At 42.2% G+C, this 27,533-nt stretch overlaps 1 protein-coding gene across 6 annotated transcripts in view; it reads left to right on the top strand.

The window, feature by feature from the left end:
• LOC117232286 (ETS-like protein pointed) overlaps positions 1 to 27,533 on the top strand; it is a 145,331-nt gene that overhangs the window by 111,046 nt on the left and 6,752 nt on the right. For 5 of the 6 annotated variants that reach the window (XM_033491592.1, XM_033491596.1, XM_033491594.1 and 2 more), the window contains 2 exons: positions 2,295 to 2,498; positions 6,975 to 7,238. In XM_033491592.1, the coding sequence (XP_033347483.1) occupies positions 2,295 to 2,498; positions 6,975 to 7,238 (468 nt within the window). The remainder of the gene's footprint in view (positions 1 to 2,294; positions 2,499 to 6,974; positions 7,239 to 27,533) is intronic. The other variant, XM_033491598.1, reaches the window with a different exon arrangement.

Genomic DNA, 27,533 nt, shown 5'->3' on the forward strand with positions numbered 1-27,533 from the left:
AATTGCGATAGAAAAGTTTCACTTCGTGAGATTCAATTATTATTCATGAGAGGTCATATTTCATTTTCCGTGACGGAGCACGATGTTTTTAATTGCAAATAAGCGATTAGCTTGAATATTCGAGGACTCTGTTAATGAAATTTTTTATGAAACCGTTTTAAAGGAACGAAACGTTGCGAACGGTATAGGTACTGTTAAACATTCCACAATCTTTATATTCTCTTATCCGAATGATTTTTCTCCGATATCTTTTCAGCCTTTCTTAAAACACCTTTTGTATGGCTATTATTTTCCAATTGAAACTTTTCAATCGATCTTTCTGTTCACGTGCTGGTTTCAGACCGAATGTACCCACTATTTCCATTATCCCACAACGGCTCTCTATCATTGTATTTTGTTCTCTGTACGCTACGGCTTTTTTCACGCTGACGTTAATCTTGGCGAATAAACGAGTAAATAAATAAATTGCAACATTAAAATTTTCACTGCGTGAGAGTCTCCATTACTATTCGCAGAATGTTATATGTTCCACTTTTCGTATTTACAAAGTACTCAGGATATACGAACCAGTTTCGAATACCAAAAAGAGCAAAGTTCGAGAACGTACTTCTAAATCGTCCGAACGCTTCGACACTCGAAAGAATTAAATTCGAAGACGCGTTGCTCAAGATCCTTCTTCTTCTTTTGTTCCTGAGAGAGAAAGAGAGAGAGAGAGAGAGAGAGATTTAAAACATTTGCATTGACGCAAAACGTCGCCGCAAAGAGTGAAAGTATGAAAAAAGTTCGGAAATATTCGAGAGCAAAAATCGATGATGTTTCGTCTGATCACGTTTCGACGAATTCTTTTGTCATTTGGCGTAGAGAAAGAAAGGAAGAAGGCCTCGCGTTAAGGGAGGATGGGTTCGTCGTAATTTCTGTTTGCATTACGAACCGAACTGTACTTTCACGCGGGAAGATACCGCGAAACAATGCAAGACACGCGTGCAAATATGGGCGCGCACCTCAAATGGGACATTCCAATGTTTCTCGGTATTGCTTCTACCAAAGATGGCCGGGCCCGAGTACCGATCATGTCGTCAACCCGACGCAATATCTTTCTGGTATTCGAAAAGCCTTTGTCTCGCCTCTATAATCTTTCCTTTCTCACCTCGTCGCCATTTTCATCGTTACTTCATTAAAATCAAAAATCGATTTGCTTCTTCGTGTTATTCCTCGTTTCGATTTCTCACCTCCGCGATTCCCATGTAATTAAAAATTCTGTAAATTCAGCTTTCGAAGTTCTACGCGATCTCGCGTTATTCCTCGTTAAATCGCGATAACGAAACGATTTGTCGGAGCGCGATCCTATTCGTGGAACAAAATAACTTTTTTCAACCGCGTGTGTACGGACGAGTGGCGACGAGAATTTTTATTGTCAGAAACACGCGAAAAGAAAAAAGAACGATCGTGAAAGACGGGAACGTTAGAACTCGTCGAGACATTAGAATAGATATCGATCGTTTCCTGTTTGAAAGCAGCGAGATCGTCATTAATCACCGACCCGATTTGAATAATCATTTTCAACAGTTAGGTGCTTTTTATTCAGCGTGGATCAGTGTTAAACGCTTCGCGATTTTATGACGGCAGCGTAAGTTATTTGCCGATCGATTACACGACCGGCTATCGGAAAAAAAAGATATTGTTGCTGTTTCTTTTGCGATCTAAAGAGATATCGATCGAAATCGTAGTAACACTCTTGTTTCAGTCATCGATGCGAATATCAAACGTTAAGAACTCTTTCGGCATGAATATTTATGCAACTTCTTGTTACGTTTTACGCATTGATTTTGATAGATGTGGCTGTTACATGATTTGTGCTGCAACGATTTTACGACTGACTACTTAGCATCTACAAAAAAAAGACTATATAAAAAGTGTATTTGAATATATTAGTATTCCTTGCCACTTTTCATGATTTAGCAGAGCGTCTGCGCTACTTCTTCGATTAAATTGATAATTCATTTGATTATATTGGAGCCTCCTTTTTTTGTGTTATTTATTTACATTTTAAGCCTGTTGTTTGCATCCTAGGTTTTCATTCATCGTTCTGCTCGTTTATTTATGTTCCTTCGTTTATTTTCACTTCCTTCCACTGATTTTGCCGCATAACGGATTCTAAATAATTGTTCAGCATTCGATATCGCTAAATGTCGGAAGAAGAAAAATTGGAACGACGGTTCATACGTTCAAGTACAAGAAAAGGAAAGTAAGTGGGTGTGGCGAGATTAAAAAAACCTGGTGATAATATTTTTCAGATCCGAGGCAATGGTCGGAAGCAGCTGTCGCCCACTGGTTGCACTGGGCCATAGGGGAATTCTCCCTGGCTGGTGTGGCGATGCAACCCTGGCAGAACATGACGGGGAAACAGATTTGTGCCATGGGCAAGGAATCATTTTTGGCACGTGCTCCGGCCTTCATGGGCGATATCCTATGGGAACATCTCGAGATCCTGCAGAAAGGTACGTGACTTTCTCTGCTTCTTCTTCCTTCCATACTCTCTTCGTTTGCTACCCTTATCCTCGTGCGAAGTCACGTTAATTAACCCCCCCTTAACATCTATAAAATCTCTTCGAATTCCCCATTAATTAATTACAACACGATATAAAAATGTCGAAAAATTCAATCATCGATAAGATAGTTTCTCGAGAAAATAAGAAAGACACTCGAATCTTTCTCGAACAACAAAATAAAAAGGAAATAACAGACCTCCGTATCCCCTTACGTTAGAAAATAAAAGAGAATTTTCAATCGAAATTTCCGAAGACTCGCAAAATGGAAAGACAGGCTTAATTATCGATCAAACGTTCAGCTTATACGGGATATACGATTTTACTTTATACGTCAGATATTTAAAAAATTGAATCATCGACATACTACTTCCCCTAGAAATAGAAAGGATCTTCTTCCAAGTAAAAGAAGAACCTCTATATCCCCCTGTTCTCCAAAATAGAAGGGAGTGGTCATTTTCTGAAGATTCGCGAGAAGGGAAAACAGGTTGGAGCGGAAGAATCATTTTCCTTGGGCTAGCACGGGGACATCCTATAGTCGGCTGAACAAAAACACAGATCGAATTTCCGTAAAATCGCAATGTCACGGCAGGCACAGGTACCTATACACACGAGGCAATACGGAGAGAGAGAGAGAGAGAGAGAGTAATAGTGAGAGTAAAAGGAAAGAATAAGAGGAAAAGAGAAAGATCGACGGGGGAACAATGACGAGATCGTGGAAGCGAGACGCGTATCCTCTCTGTTTCTGTGTGTGAGCTTCGTGTTTTCAGCGTTTCGAAGCGTTGAATCGGCACTTTTTATTCGAAACGAAGGAGAGAATGGAGGAAAAAAGAGCCGTGCGCCATAGAAACTCCCACTCCGGATATCCTGTGCCACCAGAATGCTCCCGTGCCATTGCCTCGGCCACTTAGGTGGTTTTCGGACCACTCGACCAACGTCTGTATGGATCACTGTGTGTAAAAGCGCGCATGCAACCCGGTAATCCCACTCGTGTTTCGATTACAAGATAGAGACCAGGATACTTTACAATGGACCCAGCGATTTTTACGGGAAAGAGGGTGGAAATCGAAGCACCGGTATAATACTTGTTCGTGTTCACGTTGGTTGTTCATTTTCCAGAAAAGACGCGCGCACGATGATTTTCTTCTTCCTTCTAAGAGTATCGGAGACGGTCACCCAAGTAGTCGTCATCTTCAATTTATTCCAGAGATTCGTCTAGCGGTGTTTTTTAATTCGGCGCAAGAGCTATCGCCGTTTAACCGTTAGAATACAAAGGTTGATCGTTTCTGTAGCTGGCAAATCTTTCGTTCGCCGCGGATTATACGTTTCTTTGTCGATCGTTAATCAAATAATGCGTTTAACTATTAATCGAAAGGAAACTGTACGATATCGTTTCTTAAAGATAAAAGAAATTTAACGAACGTCTGTATATCGTAAGATGTCAAGTTACGAAATTGTGAAATCAGATAAAATACAGCATGTAAAGAAGGACTTTCTTCGGCTTCTCCCTTTCCTCGGCAGAGGATCTATCGTCGAGAGGTTAGTCGCGGGACGTTGATCGTTCGTATCGTATATCGTTGGAAGGAAGTTTCCCTGGAACTTCTACATCTTCGCCGATGTGGACAGGAAGGGCGTGAGCGAGAGAGACGGATAGAGAAAGAGAAAGGGAGGCTAAGAGGGACAAGGTATGAAATGATCCGGGCAGGAAGCGGAGGTTCACCCATGATTTAATTCCCGTTAAGTAAAATCCCGTACTTCCTCATCGATTATTCGTGTCGTCTGATAGCCGGGGAAACCGCGATTCAATCGAATGGCCCGATTAGACACACGTAACACCAACCTCCATCATATCCGATTTTTATCCGATGTTACACGCTTCCTTTTCTTCTTCTTATTCTGTACTCTAATTAATGTGTGACCAGGTTCATTCGAAATTCAATAAAATCATTCACGAGGAAGATTATCGTGACGCGGCGTGATATTACGAGGAAACGAATGTTATAAATATTCTATTTCTTGAATAACGTTTTATCTATTTCCTTGTAACTTTATTCCTTACTTTGCATTTGATAATAATAAAATAACAGGAGTACCATCGTGTTTCTAAATATGGAACAGACTGTAACTGATACGAGCTATCTCTGTTATCAGAAAACAATGAGTAGAAACGCTATAATGAGACGAGCCGGGATAATTATTTCAGATAACAGAGCGCATCACAGTAAAATAGATACGACTGTCTGATAAAAGAAAACAGCAAATTAGCATATACGTAATATCTACATAAAAATAACAGTTTTTTTTATGTCGATTCGTAAACCAGTTTGTCATAGTCGTACGTAGCTGAAATATTTTTATCGAGGGTTCTTTCATACGCCGGATGGAACAATGGAAGAACGCTCGTGATCCGTGGCCAATCGCGATTCAACGTGTGTTGGTGCACGCGCGTAGACGCGACATAGCGTGGGTAATCGCTTTGATTCCGCGAACGAGAACGGATATTAGGAAACTCTCTCGTGTGCCGTAAAAAAAAAAAAAAAAAAGTAGAAACTAAAAAGCTGCATCCTCGTGATGCAGGCGTACACGATCGGAATCACCGGTGAAACGATCGTTCGTTCGTCCAAGCCAATTTCTGTCGTTTCGTCGCCCTTTGCGCAATCTCAGATTTCCTTTTTTCTGTTTATTATTACATGCGACGCGACATCGTTGCGATTTCATAGCGGCGACGCCATGTAATTTGGCAGGATTAATAGTTTTAATGATACAATGCACTCGATCGTAGAGTTCTGTTTTATAATTTCGCTATTTCGCGCCAAATACGGCGATCGGTTAAGTTTGTAAACTTCATTTGGCTTATTACAAAATCGAATGCTATCGCGCAAAACAATTTATTGCTATGTACCGATCACTCAAATCTTGTATTTCTAATCGAAGGATTACGCGCTCGTGTGCATTGCGTCGTTATGCGAGAAACCTAAATCTGTCGAATCGTAGTACAGTGTCGTTTCTACAAAATCGTAAATATTCTTGGCGACTAAGTGACTGCGGATTTTATCAATATCACCTAGTGACAAAAGCCGCGACCACTTAGTTTTCATCCTATTTATTCGGCTGTAAATAAATTTCTCTTCCCTTCAGAGGGAAAGATATTTCGGACGTGCGACAAAAATTGTCAAGTTATCTCGTAGCGTGTTATCTCGTTCGTGAAAACGTTAAATTCCATTTTATATATCGTTCGGTTGTCAAAGTCGTTAGGAAACTTAGGTGAAAAGGAAAAGGGAAGAGGTGGAGTGGTTTCCTGGGATGGAATTGATTTTCCTATAGCGCAAGCTCACCGGGTCAGAAACGCAGAATCGTTCGTTTGGTTCGTCGATGAATCACGCCAATGGCAATCGTCTCCTTCGCAATAATGGCCGTAATAATGGAGCACGGCTAGATCGTTCATCACGATTACGTTCGCGGTGCTCTTGCGCCGGAATGGTAAAAACAGGGACCGAGTTTGCACGCGCGGCTTAACGCCGCCGCCACTGTAATTGGCTTAATGACATGGAATTCTATAATCGCGTAACTACGGGCACAAACATTAATTACTCCTCCCGCGTTGCTCTGCTGCTGTGTAAACACTGTGTTAACGTGTACGATATAACTGTACGGTGGAATAAGATTAACGTATCGAAAAACTAGAAACAATTAAATATTCTAGACTCGTTCTAGAACTCGAACGTAGTAAAGATCAGGGTCTTCGCTTTTCTCAAGCTGGTAAACATCATCGTATATCCGTCGTTCGTTAGAATTCCTCCAATTATCGTAAGCTAGCGATTCTAAAGCTCGGTGTATCGGCAGGCGACGGATAATATTTTATTGTAATAGATAAATACATAATTTCGCCGCAACATACAGATGGGAAAGCAACAAGTATATTTATTGTCGTTATTGCATCTTTATCGCAGCTACGAAGACTAAGAAGCTACTAATAATTATATAACTGTATAAATTCCGTTACTACGAAGACTATCGTAAATAGTTAGAACCTTAAGAAATTATGGAAACCGCGAAGGGTAATAAAAATTACAAAATCGAGCTTCGCTGTCGACGTGTTTTTACGCTTCGCACCGTCGGAGCATACAGTACGAAGAAGCATTCTTTCTCGTCGTATTCAGCTCGCACTTTAAACGGTCCGATCGTGACTAACCGAGGTTCGAGACTTTGAAAATTTTCGCAAGAACATCTTTCCAAGATTCTCCTCCGATTCTACTCCTCCACTTCCTCTCCTCCTTGAATAAAAAAAAACAAATCTAGAACGAAATGGTAATAGAAAAAAATCTGCGGTAATACGCGAGGAAGCAGGGACGACCGGCGACTATAGTCGGCGAGAAAACCGTGGACAGAACGCGGCGAACTGAGGAATTTGTTCCGTTTTCCATCCAGATGTCGACGCGGCGAAGGCCTCGCTGGAGAACGTGCCGGGCAACATGTACGAAAGCGTATGCGTGCCAGATTTAGGTGATTTCTTGGGATACCAGAGCGGTGCTCATCAGGGCGCGACGCCGGAACACAAGAGTCCAGCGACGCCAGCGAGTTCCGCCACCTCGAACTCGTCCGGCCCTCAAAACGCTGGAAACCAACCTACGGCCCCGTTGCAACCACCTTCCGCCGCGGTCTCTCTGCCCTCGAGACAGTATCATAATGATGGTAAGTGTCTCTCACATTTCATCTATCCTCTGCTCCAGTTTCCTCAAAAAACAAACGAACGAGATTGGACTCTAATCGATTTACACGTAGAAAAATCGATGGTACAGCTTCGCGTGGACGAGACGTAAAATATATAGAGTCAAATATTCATTTACGGAAACACGAGAGACGAACGTTGTACCTAAGTGTAGATTGATCGAGGTTAACGGATGTGTAGCTGGAGTCGTAACAAGGGAAGAGATACGTAAAGGTTCGACGCGAAGTGATAAATTAAAAGGGGTTGAAGCATGGTACACGACGAGCAGCCTTGTCCTGGGAAGGTTCTCGTTGGTCGTGTAAAACTCTTGCTGACAATATGGACTCGACTGAACATCGAATTCCTCCTGTTCGAGCGAGGTGTAGGCACAGCCACAGGAACAACGAGTTAATCTATTCTTCTAAGACTCTGTTCAGCGTTTCCCAACCCCTCGGTCGATTTACCTTCTTCGACTATTGCTTCTGAACATAAATCTCGTATAAGACCTCTAGGTATTTAAGTATGTTCTACTTCGATCGAAAGCAACTTTGTCGTGTACAGAAGAAAAGTACGAGCAGATCGAACTCCAAGGAGCAAATAGTTAAACTTTTAATCTACACTCTCGTTCAACAGTCTCAGAGCGACTGTTATATTTTTGTACGAAAGTCCATCGTATTAAAAAGATTGTCACTTCCGACTATCACTTCCAGAAAATCCGATTTTCCTTCCTCGCAACCGATTCTCCTAGAAGATTAGCTCGTAGTCGAGGTTGGGAAACGCTGAGCAGAGACGAAGAGGATGCAAGAGCATGGCAAGTCCAGCGTGCGACAAGCCGATTTATTTATTTCCCCGATTGCGAGCGACGAACGAAGGAAAGCGTTGCGAGTGGCGGGCACAGAGGAGTTTCTCATTGTTACGTCAGGGTGGCTGATAGCATCTCTCTACACACCGCGTTTGCACGTGTTGCCACAAGTCTCTCATTATCGTCGTTGTGTTCGCGTCTCGTTTAACCGTTTCGTCGTCGGATCGTCCCTCCTCGAGGAGACGAGGAAAGAAGGAAGAAGGGGGCTAGCGACAATCCACGCGATTTCACCGAGGGTTTTCGCGATGCTTGCTGGAAGAAGTCGGCTCATTAACCGAGACTTCCACCTGACACGGGGCAAAGGGTTCGCGGGATTGCAATATCTCGCGGCCCCGTTCATGGTGCGCAATTCGCGCCGCTGTGATTCACCTTATTCTCGGCGTTTTCATCGGCTGAACTCTGACGCAACTCATTCAGCCGAAGGACTCGTCGTTCCACAGACGAACAATGGAAAATCGTTCACCGGGGAGTAGATCGTTGTCCCATTCATCCGATCGAACAATTCGTCGTTGCCCCGATATTTTCCCTCGTTTCTCGGTTAATCGACCGTAGCAACTCGTAGATTGTGGAATATCATAGCGGGATTGGAATGTGATCCCTTGAAAACGGCAGTTCGTGCTTGTCGTATCACCGATACGTCGTTACAGTCGGGTATTTGGCTCCATCGAATTCTATTTTACGCCATTCCAATAGAACTTGCTTCCATGGAATCCACCGTAATCAAATTCGGATAATTCTACTTGCACGAGGACGACACGCTTGTGAAGATCGTTTTCGGTTGGGAAGAATCCTAGGTACGAATTTCGACGCGTATTTTAAATGTTTGTAAAGAGTCGGTTGGATATTTCCTATATAAAATCTGAGTAGATTCTGTGGAAGAAGCGAAGCTAGTGACACAGTGACGAAGAGTTACACGCGTGTTTGATACGCGTTAGGGAATCGCAGCCGGGTCGAATAGAACGGAACAGAGGAGAACATTATGAGGCGAGCGTTCGTAGCGTAGGTAACAATTACCTAGCCGGGGTCCTTACGTCATTGCAGCAGTGACCGTGGGTGAACGAGGGAAAGTCGGGCCCTCTGCACGCTTCGCCGCGGACAATGGAGACGACGCCGGGCTCTGTTGCCTCTCTCGACATCCTCGCGTTTAGTCCAATAAAAAATCCACGATGTTCCTCCGCGCCTCTCGGTCACTCCCTTCCTAGTTTCGGAACTAGGTATGATTTGACCGAGCTATTTATCGCTACGCGTCTTTCATTCGTAAAAAAAAAAATGTATATCCATTCTGTCGATTTGTTTCTTTTATTTTTTCTAGTATAAAAATTTTGAAAAATCTTCGCTACGTTCTTTCGTTTCGCGCCTTAGAACGTGTTCTCGTCTCTCCTCCAAGGTTCGAAGTAGAATGTAGTATTCTTCAAACTTTTCAGAATTCCTCGATTTTCGAATTCAAAGTCTTCTGTTTGTACCGAAGTTGGCAATTATCTTCCTCGAGGATGATTCAGCGAAGCAGTGGAACGTAGGATTGTTTGTTTTTCCAGAATCGTAGCGATTGAATGAACGATATAATGAATAGTTAGAATAATCGGATAAATTATGCCTAGGATCCGTCGGTTGGAAAAGTTGGAGAACGCGCGTGCAGCAGTAACGTAATGCATCGGTTCCAAGAGGAGGAGGTCGAAAGCGAGGATAAGCGAGAGTCGAACCAGAGACCTCGAAGAGCCGCGATACATAACGTAACAGTGCTCCGGCAAGCAGAAATAATGAGTCTATTATACGGTCGCCTGTGTTGGTCGTCTTGCAACGACACGTTCTATACTTGTGCACGAGTATCACGATACAGTACGCCAAGCCCGATGAAAAATCTGCGAAATCTTCCTATCGTTTTTACATGGAAATCGTTCGTTGAAATATTAATTCAGTCGCGCCTACTCCCATCTTTCCTCTTTAATTACAAGTACTGATAATAATTCGTTGTTCAAATTATTTAGAATCTTATGTTAATTTATTACGTAAAAAGGAACTACTATCGGTATTCCCAAAGTACCGTTACATTACGGATTTCGTTAAAGATATAATTACGACGAAGTAATATGTAGGTTAGATTTGGATTAGTAAATTTCGATTGAAATTAATTTATTCGATTCAGCCTTCTTAATTCAGTACGTACGAAGAATTCGTTATTAAAATTTCTCAAAGTTCTACGTTAGAAATTTTATTAAATTGATATATGGAATGTTCGAAAAGGTAGCGAGATTCAAGAAAGATCAATATTCTATGAAACGACCAGTGTATCTTCTTGTTGCTTTCAATCATTTTTTGATCAATTTTTCGGTCTAGAACGTTCAATTTCTTCCAACGATAACGAAACTATGCTACATCCTTAACATTTAATTTTGTTCCATAACGTAGTACCAACCAGCTCGATTTTACCATTCCGCTGCTCTTCAGAAATTCGTAATAAATAATTCCAATTACCAAACCAAGGAGGAATTCGTCGTTTTTAAAACAAATTTACAAATATACTCCAAACTCCCTGGAATTTCGAAATCCCGCAATCTGAGCTTTCCAAATGCCTGCACAATCCGTCATTCAAGGTTCAACCTTACGAAACTCGAACACACCGCTCGAATATCAAACGAAATATCAACCCTTCGAGACCGATTCCTTTACAATTAGCCGAATATATCGACACGAAGAGTCAACGTATCGTGATTCGATAGAACGTCGATAAATATTTCGAGGATAGTGTTGGACGACGATCGTTTCCGTTTGTCACGTATGATCGTCGCACGTGCACGGACACAGAGACTGTGGTCTCGCACACGCGGCCGCTCGTGCATAAATTATAGACGGTGTCGAATCCCGTGCGCGCAAAAGCGATTCCCTACGGTTTACTGACACCCGGGCCAAAAAAGGTACGGCCATCGTGACGCCATTCGCTACGTTTATGGAAAGGTTAGTCAATCGTGCCGACGAGTACAATGATTATTTGTTAAGCAACCACCGCGTGATAACTAGCCGAGACTGGCCACACGGCATTTTGATTGGCCAATCGGTTGTCCTCTGAAAGAGCGGATTTTAGCGGCCACACAAGCCTTCATCGCTGTCCTCCAACGATATTCTTCTCTTGCTTTTATTCATATCTGAACTATAGCCGCACGTGTGCCATTGTATACCTCGAGAGAGAGATCGATATGGTACGTCGAGGGTAGATCGAAGGGGATACTCGATATTTAAGTATTAGATGTCGTTGCAACGAGCTGAATAGCGTGGTGGAGCGGAAATGGTGAGCTTGAACAGCGAGGAATTTGTCGAGGCTTTTAATGAAAGTATCGGAAAGAATTTCGTAAGGTTCAAGGGTTGAGGATCCTTCTATTTCGTTTGCAAGAAGATGCGAGGAACGTGTAGAACCTAAAATTCTACTCTGTTAGAAGAGAGTGAATACATAAGAATTAATATATCGCACGTAACTAGCTAACGATCGCTTTCCAAGTGGTTTCCTTCTGCATCGAATACGTAATTACCAGAGTTTCACAAGATCCCCCAGAGTTGTGATCGAACGACCGACTGTTATGCTATCTATCTACGAGCAAAACTATGATAATCCACATTCAGGGCTGACTTAATTAAACCGTCATCCAGCTCGTAAAAGCCAAAGCGAAGAATAGAAAGACCATCGGAAACATCGTTTTTCGGAGTGCGGCGAGGTGGAAGCACGAGCATATGTCATAATGAGAGGCTTGTGGACGATCGTACAAGGCCGCGGAACAAACGTTCCAGTAGAGGGATGAAGAATCCGGCGAGTAGGGTCGTAGAGGGATGAAACGATCGGCGAAGGGAAAAGGGTGACGGGGGGTTGATGGTTGTTGGCGCAGGTTGTATTCATTCACTCGTTCATTCATAGTTCGTACACCGCCTCGGGGACCTACAAAGCCTCTGGCTCATTCAGAACTCACGACACGATCGCCGTGTATGTGTATGTTTTTTTTTTTCGTCCCTTCTTCCTGTCCGTGTACGTTCGCCCTCGACGACGTCGTTCATCGTCGTCGTCGTCGTAGTCCTCTTCTGGCCGCTGTTTCTCGTCCTCCTCCTGATCGTTGATTGGTGGTAGCTCGTCTTAGAGAGGAGAGAAATATGGGTAGAGATGGTTAGATATAATGGTGAGGAATAGAACGTGTGGAAGCTCACGTTACAACCGGAAGCCGAGGCAGCATAGTGAAAGGGAAGGAGGAGTCCTACCCCAATATTCCGGGAGCGAGATAGTTTTATAATGTCCTCGAGTGCTCCTCCCTTAATGCACCCCTAAATGCAGCCTCCTCGAACTGGCTCTCGCTTGTGAACGCGTACGTGCACGACGTGGCATTGTTGCTCACTTGGAGAGCGTTCGGAATCGAACAGATGCCAGGAGAGAGAGAGAGAAAGAGAGAAAGAAAAAAGCTTGTAAGATCTTGTACGTCCGTTTTACAGTACGTTGAGATACCGACCCCCATTATGAGCGGGTATTATCGAGCTCTCGCGAGGTTTTTAGGGATTCGACGATCTCTAGGTTTTCACCGTTCTTTGACGGCTTTCCAATTTTCTTAACTGCCGGTTCCAGGTTTCACAGATAGGTCTTCGGATCTTGGTCCGAAGGTTCAGATAATTCCATGTTGTTTTTACTAGTGGGACGAAGTTTCTGATAGTCATATGTTGTTTCTAAGATCCATGCTGTCCGATATATTTCTCATTTCCTATCTCTAGTTTCAAGCGAATTTTCGTCAACGGTCTTTCGCTATAGAGACCGTAAACTGGAAGAAACGCGTGGAATTCTCCGCTAAATCGAAACTACTAAGAGATAATGGGAATATCTTTTAGTTTCACCCCTCGACTCTTGAAGACACATCTAACACACCGGTTGAGATGACTTCCAGGCATACCAGACGTCGATTTGCCGTAACTCCGTTAACTCGTGCCGAACGCGAGGACAAAAGACGACGTGTGGAAGAAAAGAGGCCAGAGGACAGAGTAAAGTGGGAGGTGCAAATCCAGGGATAGGGAGAAACGAAGGCAAACGCAACAAGAGCGGAGCAAAGCAACTCGCGCGAACGGTAAAAGCGTGCGGAGAAACGAAGGCACAAGGCGCATCGAACTCTCGTGTCCTTATTGTGCGATGCTCGTAAGTCCCATTACTATTGCCGGCGGACTATACGAGAAGCGAGAGGCACGAGGCGTAGGGGAGCGAGCACTTCCGGTCCCCTCTGCATCACGTGCGAGCCCGCCGAACAGAGAAACCCCCGTTTGCCTCGCCTCTCTTAGCATCCGGTCTCTCTGCGCCTCCCCAGCCAGCCCCCTCTCAAAAATAGGCTAGGCCCTTCGAGTTGCGACCTCGTATTATAAGCGTTATACCAGTATGTATATATGTACTCCCGCCACGTTACTTCTGTTTTATGCTTCTTCCTCCGCTTCTCTTTTTTCTTTCTTTATGATTTTTTGGAGGCAAGATTCTTCTGCATTTCCTCTTATTCGTTGTTTTATCGTACAAGAGAATGAAGGGGCGGGTTGACGAAACGTTTGCAGCTCTATTTTATTTCGTTCTTCCGACGAATATTTTCGTTACTGCCTTGGAGCTTGATTTAACAGGAATAGTTAATGTTCGCAGAAATATAAGAATACCTTCGAGTTGCGAATATCTTTGGAAAGTAAATTACTCGAGATGAATCAGTTGGCATATTGAATACGTTACTGACGTGATGGCAAAGTGTTAAGACTCTTTAGAAGAAGGATTTAGTGGAAAATCAGTGTCAAACAAGGAACGAGATTTGTCGTTCGATCCACAGGACCAAGAATAATATTATGTCGATCTTGGTCGACTTGGTCGATCTATCACGGGGATGGGACATCTCCAGCATACGCTTACGGTAATTCCAGCCAGCTGGGCCTCTAACTTTACGACACCTCCGTTAGGCGCCCCTTGGAAAGCAACCCAATTTTATCCAATTTACGTGTCTTAACTTCTAATTTACGATCTCGCACGAGCAAAGCCAATGATCCACCGAAACTACCTTAAACACAGACAGTTCGTTTCAACTTTCTCATAAACTAATCAATTCCACGTGACCCGAAATAGCTGAATGTCATAAATCAAGACGCTTAACTAACCAAGTCACCCAAATTGATGCTTGAAACATATCTATCCACTGCCTTACGAAACACTCGATTCTCAAATGCATTACATTGTTCTTTATTGACTCGTAGGACCTACTTAGAACCAGTCGTCCAATCTGAGCTTCAAATTCTCGAGGAAATGCATGGCACATACTCAATCGCGTAGAAAATATCGCCTCGGTGGCAGCAGGTGGTTGTTGAAGCTTCCAAGGGGCGTTTGTGAATCCCTCCCCCTCCCCACTCACCCCTACAACCGACCACTCACCCCACTACGCGTCACACGTATCCCCACCGCGAGCCGCATTTCTCCCCCATCGGTGCTTCGTTATCCCCACCACTGGACACTTCCACCTCCAACAAGGAGCAGCAATGTGACGGAGGACGAAACAGTCCGCAGCTGGTTGAATCGCGTCCCGTCGAGGAACGGGGTGGGGGTAACGTTTGCTAGCGGCGGAAGGGGAGGGTTGGACGGGAGGGGAAGTGACGGAAGGGAGGTCGATGCAGAGGACCGGAGAGCGGAAACGGCGCGGCGCTTCGTCACAGTGACACGCGCGCTCACGTCAAGTGGAGAGTGCACGCGAGAAGAAGCTCTGTCGTACGTTCGATTCGCGCCTCTTTTTCGACGATCTTTTTTCTTCATCCGACGCGTATTTTCTTCTCGAGTTTTCGTTTCTCGTTGTGATTCTTCGACGTTCGGTCGTTCATTCGTTCGCGAGTTGATACACCATTCTTCTAAAGAAGAACCAGAGATTCTCTTCGAGCTTCTCAGGTGTTAGTTGTTCCTTCGCTTGGATACAGTGTGAAGATTATAGTACGGCAGTTGGAAGAGACAGAGTGGTTGTTTTGGAAGGCAAAAGGAGGATAGAGGGCTTGTGCCTCGAAGGTGGCTGGCTCCAACCCGTGGAACACCTGTTGCGCGGATCAACGCGGTATTCCGCGTGGAAGTTGTTATCTCGTCTAGAGTACTAGAGTTCTGTGTGCATAGGAGTCTCGTTTGGTTTGCCGAGTTTTAAGATATACAAAAGGTGCGAGGGAAACTGTACCTGTTCTATGCTGGCTACCAAAGTGTGTTTACCGCGAGGAACGATCGGAGAGTCCGTCGTGATTCTGTGATGATACTGTGCATCTCAGTGAATGGACACTGACCGAAGTGAGGAATTTTGCAAACCGATCGTCCATGATTTTTCCTCGTGAAAAGTGGTCGGTCATCTACGTTTCTACGAACTTCGTCGACGATTCTCTTAGGATAGAACGTATATAAATATTCAAAGTTGCCTCCCCCTCCTCCTCACCTAGAAATTTTCGCATGCTCGCCGAAACTTAGCTATGCAATTCGTGGACGAGCAAAGTCTATCGCGTTCCTGGAAAACAACGACGAAACTTTCCCGCATGCTCGATCGTGGCCAGTCGATTCTGAGAGCCTGATCCTCTCTCGGCTGATCGTCTCGGTGTTCTCTTACACACGGCGCGGCGCGGCGAGAGAGAGGGTGGGTGCACGAATGCGCGCGTGCATCGGCGCGAGTAGGTGCGCGTCAACGAGCGGGCAGCACCGGGCAGCAGAAGAAGCGGCAGAGGAATCATCAGAGGGACGTCACGGCGGGCGTCGCGGGCGTCGAGACGTCGCGGCCTTCGGGGCAGGCGCCGGCCATAATCGTCGGCACGTACGGCAACAACCATTCGGATCCACTCTGTCAGACGACGAGTAGCGGCCCCGCTGCATCTTCGGAGATGGTGCTCCACATGCTGGACACGCTGATGACAGGCCACGAACCGTTTTACGCCGATTACCCCTCGTACCAGGAGACGGACCCTCTCACCCATCCGCACCATCAACATCCGCATCAGCACGCGATCGCGCGCAACACCGGCATGCCGCCGGTCTCCTTGGACGCGACCACCCATACGCCAGGTACTCGCGACAATTCTCTTCTTCGTCCTCTTACCGGTACAACCAGCTGCAAAGTCGATTTTCCTCTTGACATCTTTCGCGACTTTAATGCGAATGAAAGTATACGAAACGATGGATCATCGGGTTTTGGAGATGAACTTCGCGGATGCTTCTTAGAGTTCAGTTTCCTGGGGATTGGAATTTTCATACTCTTCGTCAGTTTGGATGAACTCGATGTAGACGAAGGATGATTAGATTTCGAGAAAGATCTCCGACTCTTCTGGAAATGTTTTCTAAGAGTTTAAGGGGCAGGTATACAATTGTTTTATTCTTCGTTATTTTTTCTGATCTTAACATGGACGAAACTGTTCAAAGTCAAAGATGATTTCGAGGGAAGTGCCTGTTTCCCGGGCATTGGGTGTTTGTATTGGATCTATCACACATTGAAATTTCCTTGTTCTTCGTCGTTTTCGATGATTTTAATGTAGGTGAAAGTATTCGAAACGAAGGTTGATGAAGTTTTGTCAAACCTTCTTGAAGATGTTTCTAGAACAGATTGTTGGAATTTCTGGATTGAAGTCTTCTTTGGTTCATTACCGATGAAATAGGACGTAGAATTTCTTTTGTCGTCGCTGTTTTCAATGATTTTGAAACGGATGACTGGGTTTCGAGCGATATTTCTGAAAATGTTCTCCGTAAATGCTGCTTGACGTATGAAACAGATTTCAGACTTAATAAACCTATTAGATTTGTGGATTATACATACGTGCTGTCAATAAAATCAATTCGAAATTCTTGTTTCGTGGACCGTTTCTCCAAGGACATGTTATATATTGAGCGTAAACATTGATAAAACGCTTATGTTTGATAATACGTCATTATTGTATCGAAGAATGATTGGCTGTTGAGGTCAATATTACCGTGGTGTTAATAATAATCTCAGTAATGATAGAACAGAATTCCCAAACGCTTCCCAGCTGTCCCTTTGGATATTAAGCTTACAAAGTGTAACAGGACAGGAAGCAGCTCAAAAATTGAAATTTCGTTAAACTGTCACTATCTGGCCACGGATATCGGTGGATACATTTATATAAGTAATTATTTTCATTTAAATCGGATAAGCATACGTCACGTCAAATATATCGGCTTCTGCGAGGCTCGAGCACATCCTGTGGAATATTTACATTCGTTCGAAACTCGTTTGAGATATCTCGGCCCAAAAACAGGACAATACTTTCAAGTTTTTTCAACGTCGACAATAGGTACTTTCATTAGAGTTTCGTTCGTTGTATCGTATATACCATAATTTAATAAATCCTTCCGATATCTAATAATATTATTATTTATTTGTCACTAATGAAGTATTTTTTATCTTTATATGTCACCTTTATGTATTTGTAAGTGCGTAACGTATCTCACGATAATTCAACGAAAGACTGATTCGGTGTAGACAGTAGGTTCAATGGATCTTCATCATCGTTCGGTGTCAGCATAGACTGATCTTCGTCCAGGGCATCAAAGTTTTCGCCCAGTGGTGGCTAAACGCGTCTCGTTCAGCCACTCGTGCCGCTCGTGCCGCCACACTGTGCGGTTAATTGGCCATTTGACCAAGGTCAATCGTCTATGATTGCATTAAAGTGCATTACCGGTGTGACGAGACGAAAACGTTCCGGTAAATGTAAACCAACCAACGATCGAATCGAATTCACGCTTATCCACTTCGTTGCGACCGAATCTTCGCTCAAAGACTCTTGTATCGCCTGCAAGTTTCCAACAGGGATAAAGTTCTACCAAGTCTACAAGAAGTGTAAAATACAGAACGCATTTGTACACCATTGTATCTATCATAGCATATAATACATCAACTAATTAAATTCCGTATCGTTTAGAAGTACTTTCATATAGCTACAAAAATTTGATACTACGACGACGTGAACGTTTCATTGGAAAGTAAGATACTTGCAAATACTTTTGGTGGCCAATGTACATAAAAAGACGCGTCGAGATTTTCAACGCGTTTGTAGAAGCAAAGAAAAAGTTCCGATACGCGATCAACCTTTTATAATTTCATGCTATAAATCTGTATTCTATAAACCTAGAATCTAATAATTCTGCGATTGCAGTGTTAACGTTATAGAGGTTTGTCTCTTCCCGTGCACTCATAGGTATGTTATTACATGCACCTTTCATTTCGATTTCTTTGATACAAGTTCTACGCTTTAGTTATGGATATATTGCGGTAGCGTTAACATTGAACGGACGAGCAAAAAGAGAGAGACTGGAAGCAATGCTCGATAATAATCGTTGTGCCCCGGCCGCATAATGATCCGTAACTATATCGTTATTTTTAACGCGGGGGCTTCTTTTGTTCGCGATGCACGTCGCCATTCGCAGCCTAGGTGTGGCCCGATGCTAAATTGCCAATAAACCTGGTGCCGTGCCATGCAAGGTCGCTATTGCATGGCTCGCCACGGATGGCCGCGATCGGATTTAAAGAAGCGATCCTTCGATCGCGCATGCGATACACCTCGCGCCACCGGAGAGCGCAACATTTCCCTGAACGTTACATCGATGCACAATCGCCGTGAATTCGCGCAACCGTGCAATTATTGCGGTATCGCTTCGATGGAAAGGAGCGGACGATCATTTTCGGCGATGAAACTCTGCTGGATCGGAAATCGAACGCGATCGACGATGATTTTAAGACTCGATAGATAGTACGAATGAAAATTGTACATTCGAATTTTACGTTTTATTGTTGGTAGATTAATTTGATATTATAACGTCACGATGGCTGTTTCTCTTCGAGTATTTACGTATATTTATATAAATAGATACAGAAGCGATTAACGCTACTTTATGGATTGTATAATTGCATATCTAAGTAGACGTTTGTTTATCGTAAGTGTCGTGTAGAAGATCCGCGAGATCGAACATTTCTTACTGATATTTAAAGCCAACTTTATCAAAAACAAATACGCTTATTTTCTACCCGTTTAACGATTTGTTAACGTACAATGTCGCGTGCATGCGACCACGTATGTACGTAAACATGCAACGTAGGATCTGAGAGAGTTCGGCTTACTCCGCTTCTTTGCAAGCGCGGCTCATTTCGTTGCGAAATCTACTCGGTATCCGTAAGAATATTAAAATCTTTGGCTACCGAGAGTTACTGGCTGAGAAGCATATTTAAGAAATATAAATGATATACGAAATGGAAATTGTTCGCGGAGACGTTTGTTCGTCGAACACGCATGAAATGCGTTCGAGTAATCTCGACCGGAAGCATGGAAAAATGATAAATATGCATTACGAATGATCGCGCGAGAATGGTCATATCGCAGACAACTATCTTTGTCCACTATAAGCGCATCATTCCGGTTTATCAAACGATGATCGCGTATTAAAAAATATTGGTGACTTCGCTATTTCACATTTTGCCAGACTTTTTCGAAATATTGTCACGTTTTGGCATTGTATCGGCGATCATAAGTAGGTTAAGAAAGTTGATAGATTAAAGGAAATTGCAAGTAACTTACTCTTCAGTCATCCCTTAAGCCTCCCAGGGCAAAATATCTTTTGAGCTATGAACAAAATCTTCCTTTTACTCGCCACTAATCATAGACATATATATCATCCAAAGCTTTTGTTAAATACAGGTAATTTTTTTAGAACTAAACTAGAGCCAGTTATCCTAAGGACGATATACGAAGGATCAATGATAATGACAATATTTCAAGGTTCTCGATGACAATATGCTTTGTCAATAAATATCGACGACTCTGTGTTGACGATAAATATTGATGCTTTTGTTTTAGAACCTGGAAATATTGATAATATACGTCGAACGTTGAGAACCTCCTAAGATCAAACGTATTTATCATTTGGTTAGCTACCAAGTAACTCGTTAAATGTGTAACATCGAGCGAGATATATTCACCAAGCATCAACGAATTTTGAAATTGAACCCAATGTCGAAGCTTACAGTGTTCGAAGTCGCAAGACAAGCGATAAATCCAAGAAGTTGATGCACATATAAAAAGTTGTAGTATTTATATGCGACGCATAAAAATTTTCCATGCATTCGCATACTGTGACGCGGTGGCGCGCGAGCGTACATCGTTTTGGTTGAAAAAACACGCGTATACCGGCTCGTCGTCGCGGAGACAGGCTGTGCGGAGTGTGGGAGAGTTCGCAGGTCACCGGTCTACCGAACAACAATGCGCGATTTCGTTGTCGTCGAGGACGACTTTTTTTTTTCTTTTTTACTTTTTTACTTTTTCTCCGAGTCTCGTTCTATCGTGCAATTGTCACCGCGTTCTTACGCGCACGCCTCTCGCGTTTTTCATCATCCTCGTTTCATCGCGACATTCGCGCGCGTCAACATCTTGTTTTTATTCCGTTTTTCTGTCTTGTACGTTAAGATTTGTTTCTCTGTTGCGAGAACAATGCTAATCTGATGGTGCATTATTAGTTCCTTGAACTTGTTATTGTTATTATTATTATTATCATTATTACCATTGTTATCGTAAAATAAATATCAAAATTAGATATTGTTATTGCCAATTCTTATGAATCAGTTGAACATTTATACTGTTTCCGAGATATGTAAGCGTACTTGTCTTTTACGTAAATATTTAATTTTTGGATTACTCATCTCCTGTCATGATTTAGATAGACGAAATTATCGTGGATTTTTTACATTTACGTTGAGGCTGCTATCGTAAACGTCGATAAAATACCAGACTCAGACTGAGCGATTGATCTTTTATCGTTGCCTGCGTACTAGCAATTTTTAAATAATCCTTTGATCTTCTTGTTATCTTGATAAGGGCCCAGTGAATGCGTAAGCACGTGATTTCGACGAAGGAGGAAAACGATGGAAAGGGGGAAAATAACAGTCCCGATTCATTGAATTCGCAGCGTACCACGAATGTCGTTTATTCGCATACAAAACAGCTCAGAGCATGGCAACTAGCGCGAAAGCAAATTCATTATTTCCTCCACTAATACTTTTATTTGACCTCTGGTTTGCCAGTTGGAAGGAGTCCGATATTCGTTAACCATAAGCTATCTAATACCTGTCCCAATACCTTCGTTAAAGTATTTTAACCTAAGGTATTTGTTAATTCTTTTAATTCGTTATTTTAGCATAATAATAAAACACTTACGAGCCGGAACATTTCTGATCGGTAAAGGATTTATCCTTTTGAGGACCTGCAGCTAATAACGATTTTAGAGCTCCTGAATTAAATGAAATTTAAAACCATTTAGCCTGGCTGAATCGATGTCTGTTAAATCAATAGGAAATTAGTATTTAATATAATTGATAATTATATTGTTAATGTTTAAAAATCTTTTGGCTAATCTGTCAGAATATGATATTCGCTTATAGTTAGATGGTGAAGAGTGGGCCTATCGAGTGCTCGTCTCGAATAATCGTTATCTTAGTTAAACTAAAATTTTACAGTCTTTGCACACTAACGAATGTATTTTATGTAATTATGATAATCGTTTATTAATCTTTTGTGGCCACCATAACGTTTCGGGGACTCATGACGCTTACAGTGTCATTAGCGTCAGGATAAATCCACCGCTGCTTCCAATATCGAGTATTCACAATAAGTTACTATTTGCGTCAACAACAGAACACATCGTTTCTTAAAACAAGATCTAAGAATTATTTAAGAAATCAAGAAATTAGTACTACAATTACCATGACCGTCAAAATGATTCGTAATTTCTCTCATAGTAATTTTATAGATGCATTTTTGCGTTTTGTCAAATTCTTGTAAAGTACGAAATCTCTGTTTCTTCGGTACGAGTTTTATGCTACGGCCCTATTTCTATCGCATTTGATAAGAAGAAATTTAACGAATGAAACTTCTCCGAAAGGAATCTAGTGCCTACACCTGCGTCATATCCAGTGCCTGGAGCTTCGGCCAAAAATCAAATCGAATCTTCTGTATCTAAAAAAGATTCCGATACGGGCCGCGAGAAGAAGGAGCAGAAGAGGAGAATCGGCGGGCTCCAGAGAAAGAAAAAGATAATAGGCTTCCGGCGATGAAAGCGTTCGCGGGGCAGGTTTTAATTTTCAAGAGGCCGCCGGTCTACTCCTTTTTCTCCTTCTTCCTCGTCGTCGTGTTCTTCTCTTCTCCGGCTTATATACACGCAGCAGCTGTGCAGGCCGACTGGCGTTTCATTCGATTTGGCGCGTGCCTCGTGGCCTGCGTTGCTGACCACGTTTTGCTTGCTGGCTGCCTTGCGTTTCTTCGCCGTTACTCGTTGCTTGCGGACCAGCCCTTGGCACCTGTTCCACAGCTGATACGCGTCTGGCTGGTGGCTACATTTGCTCCCTCGAAACTATCTTCTTCTTCTTTTTCGTCTTCTTCTTCGTCATTCTACTCGTTTATTTCTCTCTTACCAGGCGCTTTCTCTTCTGGATTGAATTCCAGTACAGAGTTCGTATTTCATTGTAGATCTTATCATTTGTTTATCGACGAAGCAACGAGCTACACGAGTAAAGGGCGTACCGGACGAAAGGAAACACGCTATAGAAGGTATGCGATGAAAAATATCGAAGTGGTACATTGTCGGAAAATGTTTGTATGTAGATAGAAACTGAATGACCTTAGATATTTTGTATATTTTTGCATCTTATAATTTCTCATAAACGCGTAAACATCCGTGGTCTAATAATACATTTGTTTAATTCTCTTGACTCTCTATGACGTCATGTGACTTGAACGTTGCTTACACACTTACATGTCCGTATTTTTTTAAACATTACTGCACTGCTCAGTACTTTATGATATTTTAGTTTATTATTGCGTTACTGCATTGCTATTCTCTCTAGAAGAATTTCTATATATAATCCCTGTTTCTCCAATATGAATCAGAAACAATAATCAATCATAATTTTTTGTTTCTATCATTTGAGGCTTAAACGCGCCGTCGATGGAAGTAACGTTTATGCAAAAAGAAAGAAAATTAACACACGCAGCACGAATTCTTGCCTTCTTCGTCTATAGTTCCTCTGGGTCCAAGGGAAATACCATACAAAACGCAGGTCACGATTTGCCAACACTTTCTATAGGTTACGTTCCAACGCCCTTCCTATTCGTACATTCCTTCGGTATCGTGGAACATACAAATAATTCATCGTTGGTATTTACAATTGGAAGTTAGTTAAACGATTCGAGTGATTTTTCATAGGAAGAGATACGAAGAGAGCAATAGTTTCATGGGAAGCTCAGTTATAATTAGGATTAAAAACATCCAGATCAGGAAGTAGATTATTTATATATATATATATATATACATATATACATATATATACAGATAGCGTGTCGTAATCCACTCTGGATAACAAAGAACCCGCGAACTTGGAATTAATCATCCAAGGATTACGTTAATGTACCCTGCCAGCGAGAATCATGCAATACCGCGAAGGTAATATCAGATCTGCAAAATACAAAGAACGTTGGAACGCTCTTGGAAAAGGAAAATTGAAAAGAGGAAGCCCTCGTTTGCAAATTTAACGAGACTCCGGGGCCGAAATTCCAGAACCGCCCAAAAGTATGCCAGCCCGGTTGAACTTTGGAGAAAAAGAAGAACGAGAGCCAACGTGAAAGAAAAGCGATCAAGACAAACGCGAAGGAAGAAAAAAGAATTGCCTGCTCCGGCTTCAATTGTTCATCCGTGTGAACAAACGCGCGGCCTGAATGCTTCAGGAATTTCGGAATAGTTTCGTTGCTCTGCCCCCCTCTTTAGGAGTCGCGGCTCAAGACGGCGACGAAGACGAAAAAGCAGAGGAACAAGAAGAAGAAGAGGTAGAAGAAGAGGTGGAGAGGAAGGATCGTGGAGGAAGGAACGCGAGAAGAGGGTGCATTTAGGTAGCATGAAAACATGTACCTCGTGGAGGAGCACACGAGCAAAGTGTTCATGGTTGTACGTGTGTGTTGGGCGTTTAGGTGTATGCGTGCGCGTGGCACGCCGTGAGGGCCGACTCGAAGCTGCACTCCCACGCTCACCGTCCATGAAATGGGGTGCGAGGTGCAGCTACACGCCAACCCATGCAGGTGTAGGTGGTGTGCGCAAGGGTCCGTCCCTTGGGCCCCCATTAACGTCGACGTTCCTCGAACCGACTTGCCCGCGAACCTATGAGAACCCGCCTGGACTTATATGATAATTCCGCGTGTCGTTACACTCTTTGACCCTTTATGGTGGTGTCTACCGAGCGAGAGGTTTCTTTCTCTCGCGCCTTGCGCTGGGCAGAATTTGTTTGACTCGTTGTTACAGGACCATTGTTTTAGTAACAGAGTACAGGAGAGCTCGGAAATTTGTTCATTAACGTAGAACCAACGTTAATGGGACGTACAGGATAATTTGGAAATTAACTTTCACGACAAATTGTAATTTTGGATCATTTGCATAGTATAGAGCGAAATTCAAAACTATTAAAATTCTACCTCGGTGATTCTAATTCTTAGGGCGAGAGATTTATTTTCTTAGATTTAGATTCGCTGCTTAGGATTCGAATACTTTGAACGATCTTCGTTCAGTGTGATAATTTTGATATTTAGCAAACCTTCGAAAGCTTCGACTTCTTCCATCTTTCTATTACAAAAAAAGATATTAACTAAGAAGATCTATATACTAATCTAGATACTGATCTGTATTAAATACTTATCATTGCACCCTTATAACGTTTACAAACGATATCGTTCCTCTGCCATGTAAACAGACAATTGTTCCAACGAACCTACGATTAATTGCGCTTCCACTTAACTGCAAACTAACTGTATCGATTTTACAATCCGCAGTGGCTTTTGCAACCGATCGACACGGCTAGATATCATCTATCGTATCTGCGACGATCGTGGAAGTTCGTTAACGCGAGTGGACCCATTATTCGTGTCGCGAACGATAGCTGTTCGTTACGGGTCGAGTGCTGGGCCACCTGTTTTCCTCGCCGTTAAAAAGGATAAGTGTGGGAACGTCGGCTGGTCACACATATCGTGCACATTGTAATTCCGTGTGTTCACGCAACGCGACGCTTAGCCAGTGGATTATGATAATCCGCCAGAAGCCATTGTCCTGCACGACGTCGGGGGATGCCGTGGAATCGCGAGCCTCGCTACCAAGCTGCTCGGAATAATTAGCGATTTTTTATGGTTGCGAAGCGCGAGCAGAATTCATTGGAAAAGAAAATTGTTTAATTAAAATCCGGTATTATATAACCAACGGATACGATAAGAAACCACGCTAACTGCGACATTTAGAAACGGTTCAATGTTTTATTTATCGAGCTTATTTATAGTAGCTTCTTAATGGAAGATCGTTTGCATGTGAAGTGCGATTTTTAGCAATGAAATCTCACACAAGCGTTCAGAATATCGACGAAACGTTATTGAAGCGTCAAACGTCCCCCACAAAAGGCATAATCGAAACCAGATTACGTACGCGTGTACTGTTATCTTCGCGGAGCCGGATTCGCGAAGCCTAACGCTCTTGATCTTATCAGTAACTGGAATGAAACGACAAAAATCTATTCTTTTCATATCCGATGTAATTAATTTCCCCGATAATGTGTTGCAATTATGTTTTAACATCTAGACGGCGGTATTTATCAACATAAGATTTAAGGAATTTAGTAAAAGATGAATGAAAGTGTTATTTATGCAGACAATAGCAAATAAAAGCATAAGACTAGTTCTCTGATTGATTGATTATCGCGTTATGTTATAGATATTAAATAAACACTAATCCACAGTTGCTCGCTATCAAACTCCATTCTATCGTAACACTCTGTTAAGCTTCCAATCGTCGGAAAATATCACTCTCCTCAAATCTTGTACTGTCCAGTGCTTTAGTGCTTCGACGAAAGCAATTGCCAACTTTCGATTTTTACTACTAAGTACTTTCTTCCGAAACAAAATCATTCGTGGCGCAGATTTCTTTTTGAATATCAGCAGCGTAGCGGTTCGAAAATGATCGTTTTCGGACGTGGTCCAACTGGGCTGTAGATTTTTGATTCGTCGTAATAGCGTCTAATTTTTCTAAATTTATAGTTACCATGGCTGCTTACAAACTGTCTCAAATCTTCCAATAACATGCGTATTTGCTATATTCTTTCTATAGTCTTTTTCTTTTTGCGTGATATACCTCCTTAAATGCGACAATTGTTATTATAAGTTCAATACGTCGTGTTAAATAGGCTTGTTATCGTTCGATTAATTCGAAGCGTCACTTTGTTCGAATGTTCGTCTTAAACATTAGTTTAATTTTATGACATTTAATGTTTTAAATGCAGCATCGAATCGTCTTATACAATTCGTATTCATTCTATCAAGTATTCTTCATATCTTAATAATGGTTTCGTGACCATTGATAGATACATGTGTGTCACTGTAAGGAAAACTTGGAAGTGTTAATTATTTCTTAATAATATGGTGTAGTATTAACTATCGGAAAGGTAGTCGTCTTAAACTTTTGTTCGCTACTGCAAATATTCAGGCAACGAAAGAGTGTAATTATTGTAATTCAGTAGTTGTTTCCGTAATAGCACTTTGCTATAACGCTAATAGCGTTTTGATAAAATATTTGCTACGAAAAATCGCGGCCAGGATATTTCTTATTTTAACGAATCTTTCACAAGTTTTATAACTTCTACATGTGCGATAATATTTAAGCTGGAACAAAACAATTAAATCTTATAATTTTGCTTCTCTTATAAAATCAAATTTAAAATAAGCAGCGCGATATAACTTGCGCTTTCTATTATCTCGTATCAAGCATAGAGTAAATTTTAATATTGCATGATTTTTTTTCGAAAATCTGCAACAAGGAAAAGTTAGGAATATCTTTCCAAAAGTCCAAAGAATTACTACAAATTGCGATTTATCGGATGTTTGTCCTTCGCGCGGTATTAAAATTTACGAACTTGAGAAGAAATTTAACGATGTATATCTTTGTTTTATTGCTAATTTTTAAACAATATCGCAAAAGTTACAGTCGTTATGTACTCGTATACGTTTATTACTTATATTTTTCCGCTTACATACATTTATAATCTACAACATGAAATTATATTTGCAATGCGTAATTTCACATATTGTAATTATAATTTCAAATACATTTCGCAATTTCGATCTTTCTTCTGTCGCAAACTCGCGCCGAGGCCGCATTGTGCGCGAGAAGTAAATTATTTTGATGCAAATCGTAGCATGTTTTATATTAATTAGTGACCTCGTTTGTTGAATATCTCTATCGCGAAGACGACGAAAGTTATAAAATTTTGTCCAGGATACGTGCCTTCCATCGCACTGCGCGACAGTGAGAACAGAGTATTCTCAGTGTTGTTTCAATCCATCGCTTAATTACATA

This window comes from Bombus vosnesenskii, unplaced genomic scaffold (assembly GCF_011952255.1).
Source record: "Bombus vosnesenskii isolate JDL3184/JDL3185 unplaced genomic scaffold, Bvos_JDL3184-5_v1.1 scf7180000013285, whole genome shotgun sequence".
In the NCBI taxonomy this organism is placed as follows: domain Eukaryota; kingdom Metazoa; phylum Arthropoda; class Insecta; order Hymenoptera; family Apidae; genus Bombus; species Bombus vosnesenskii.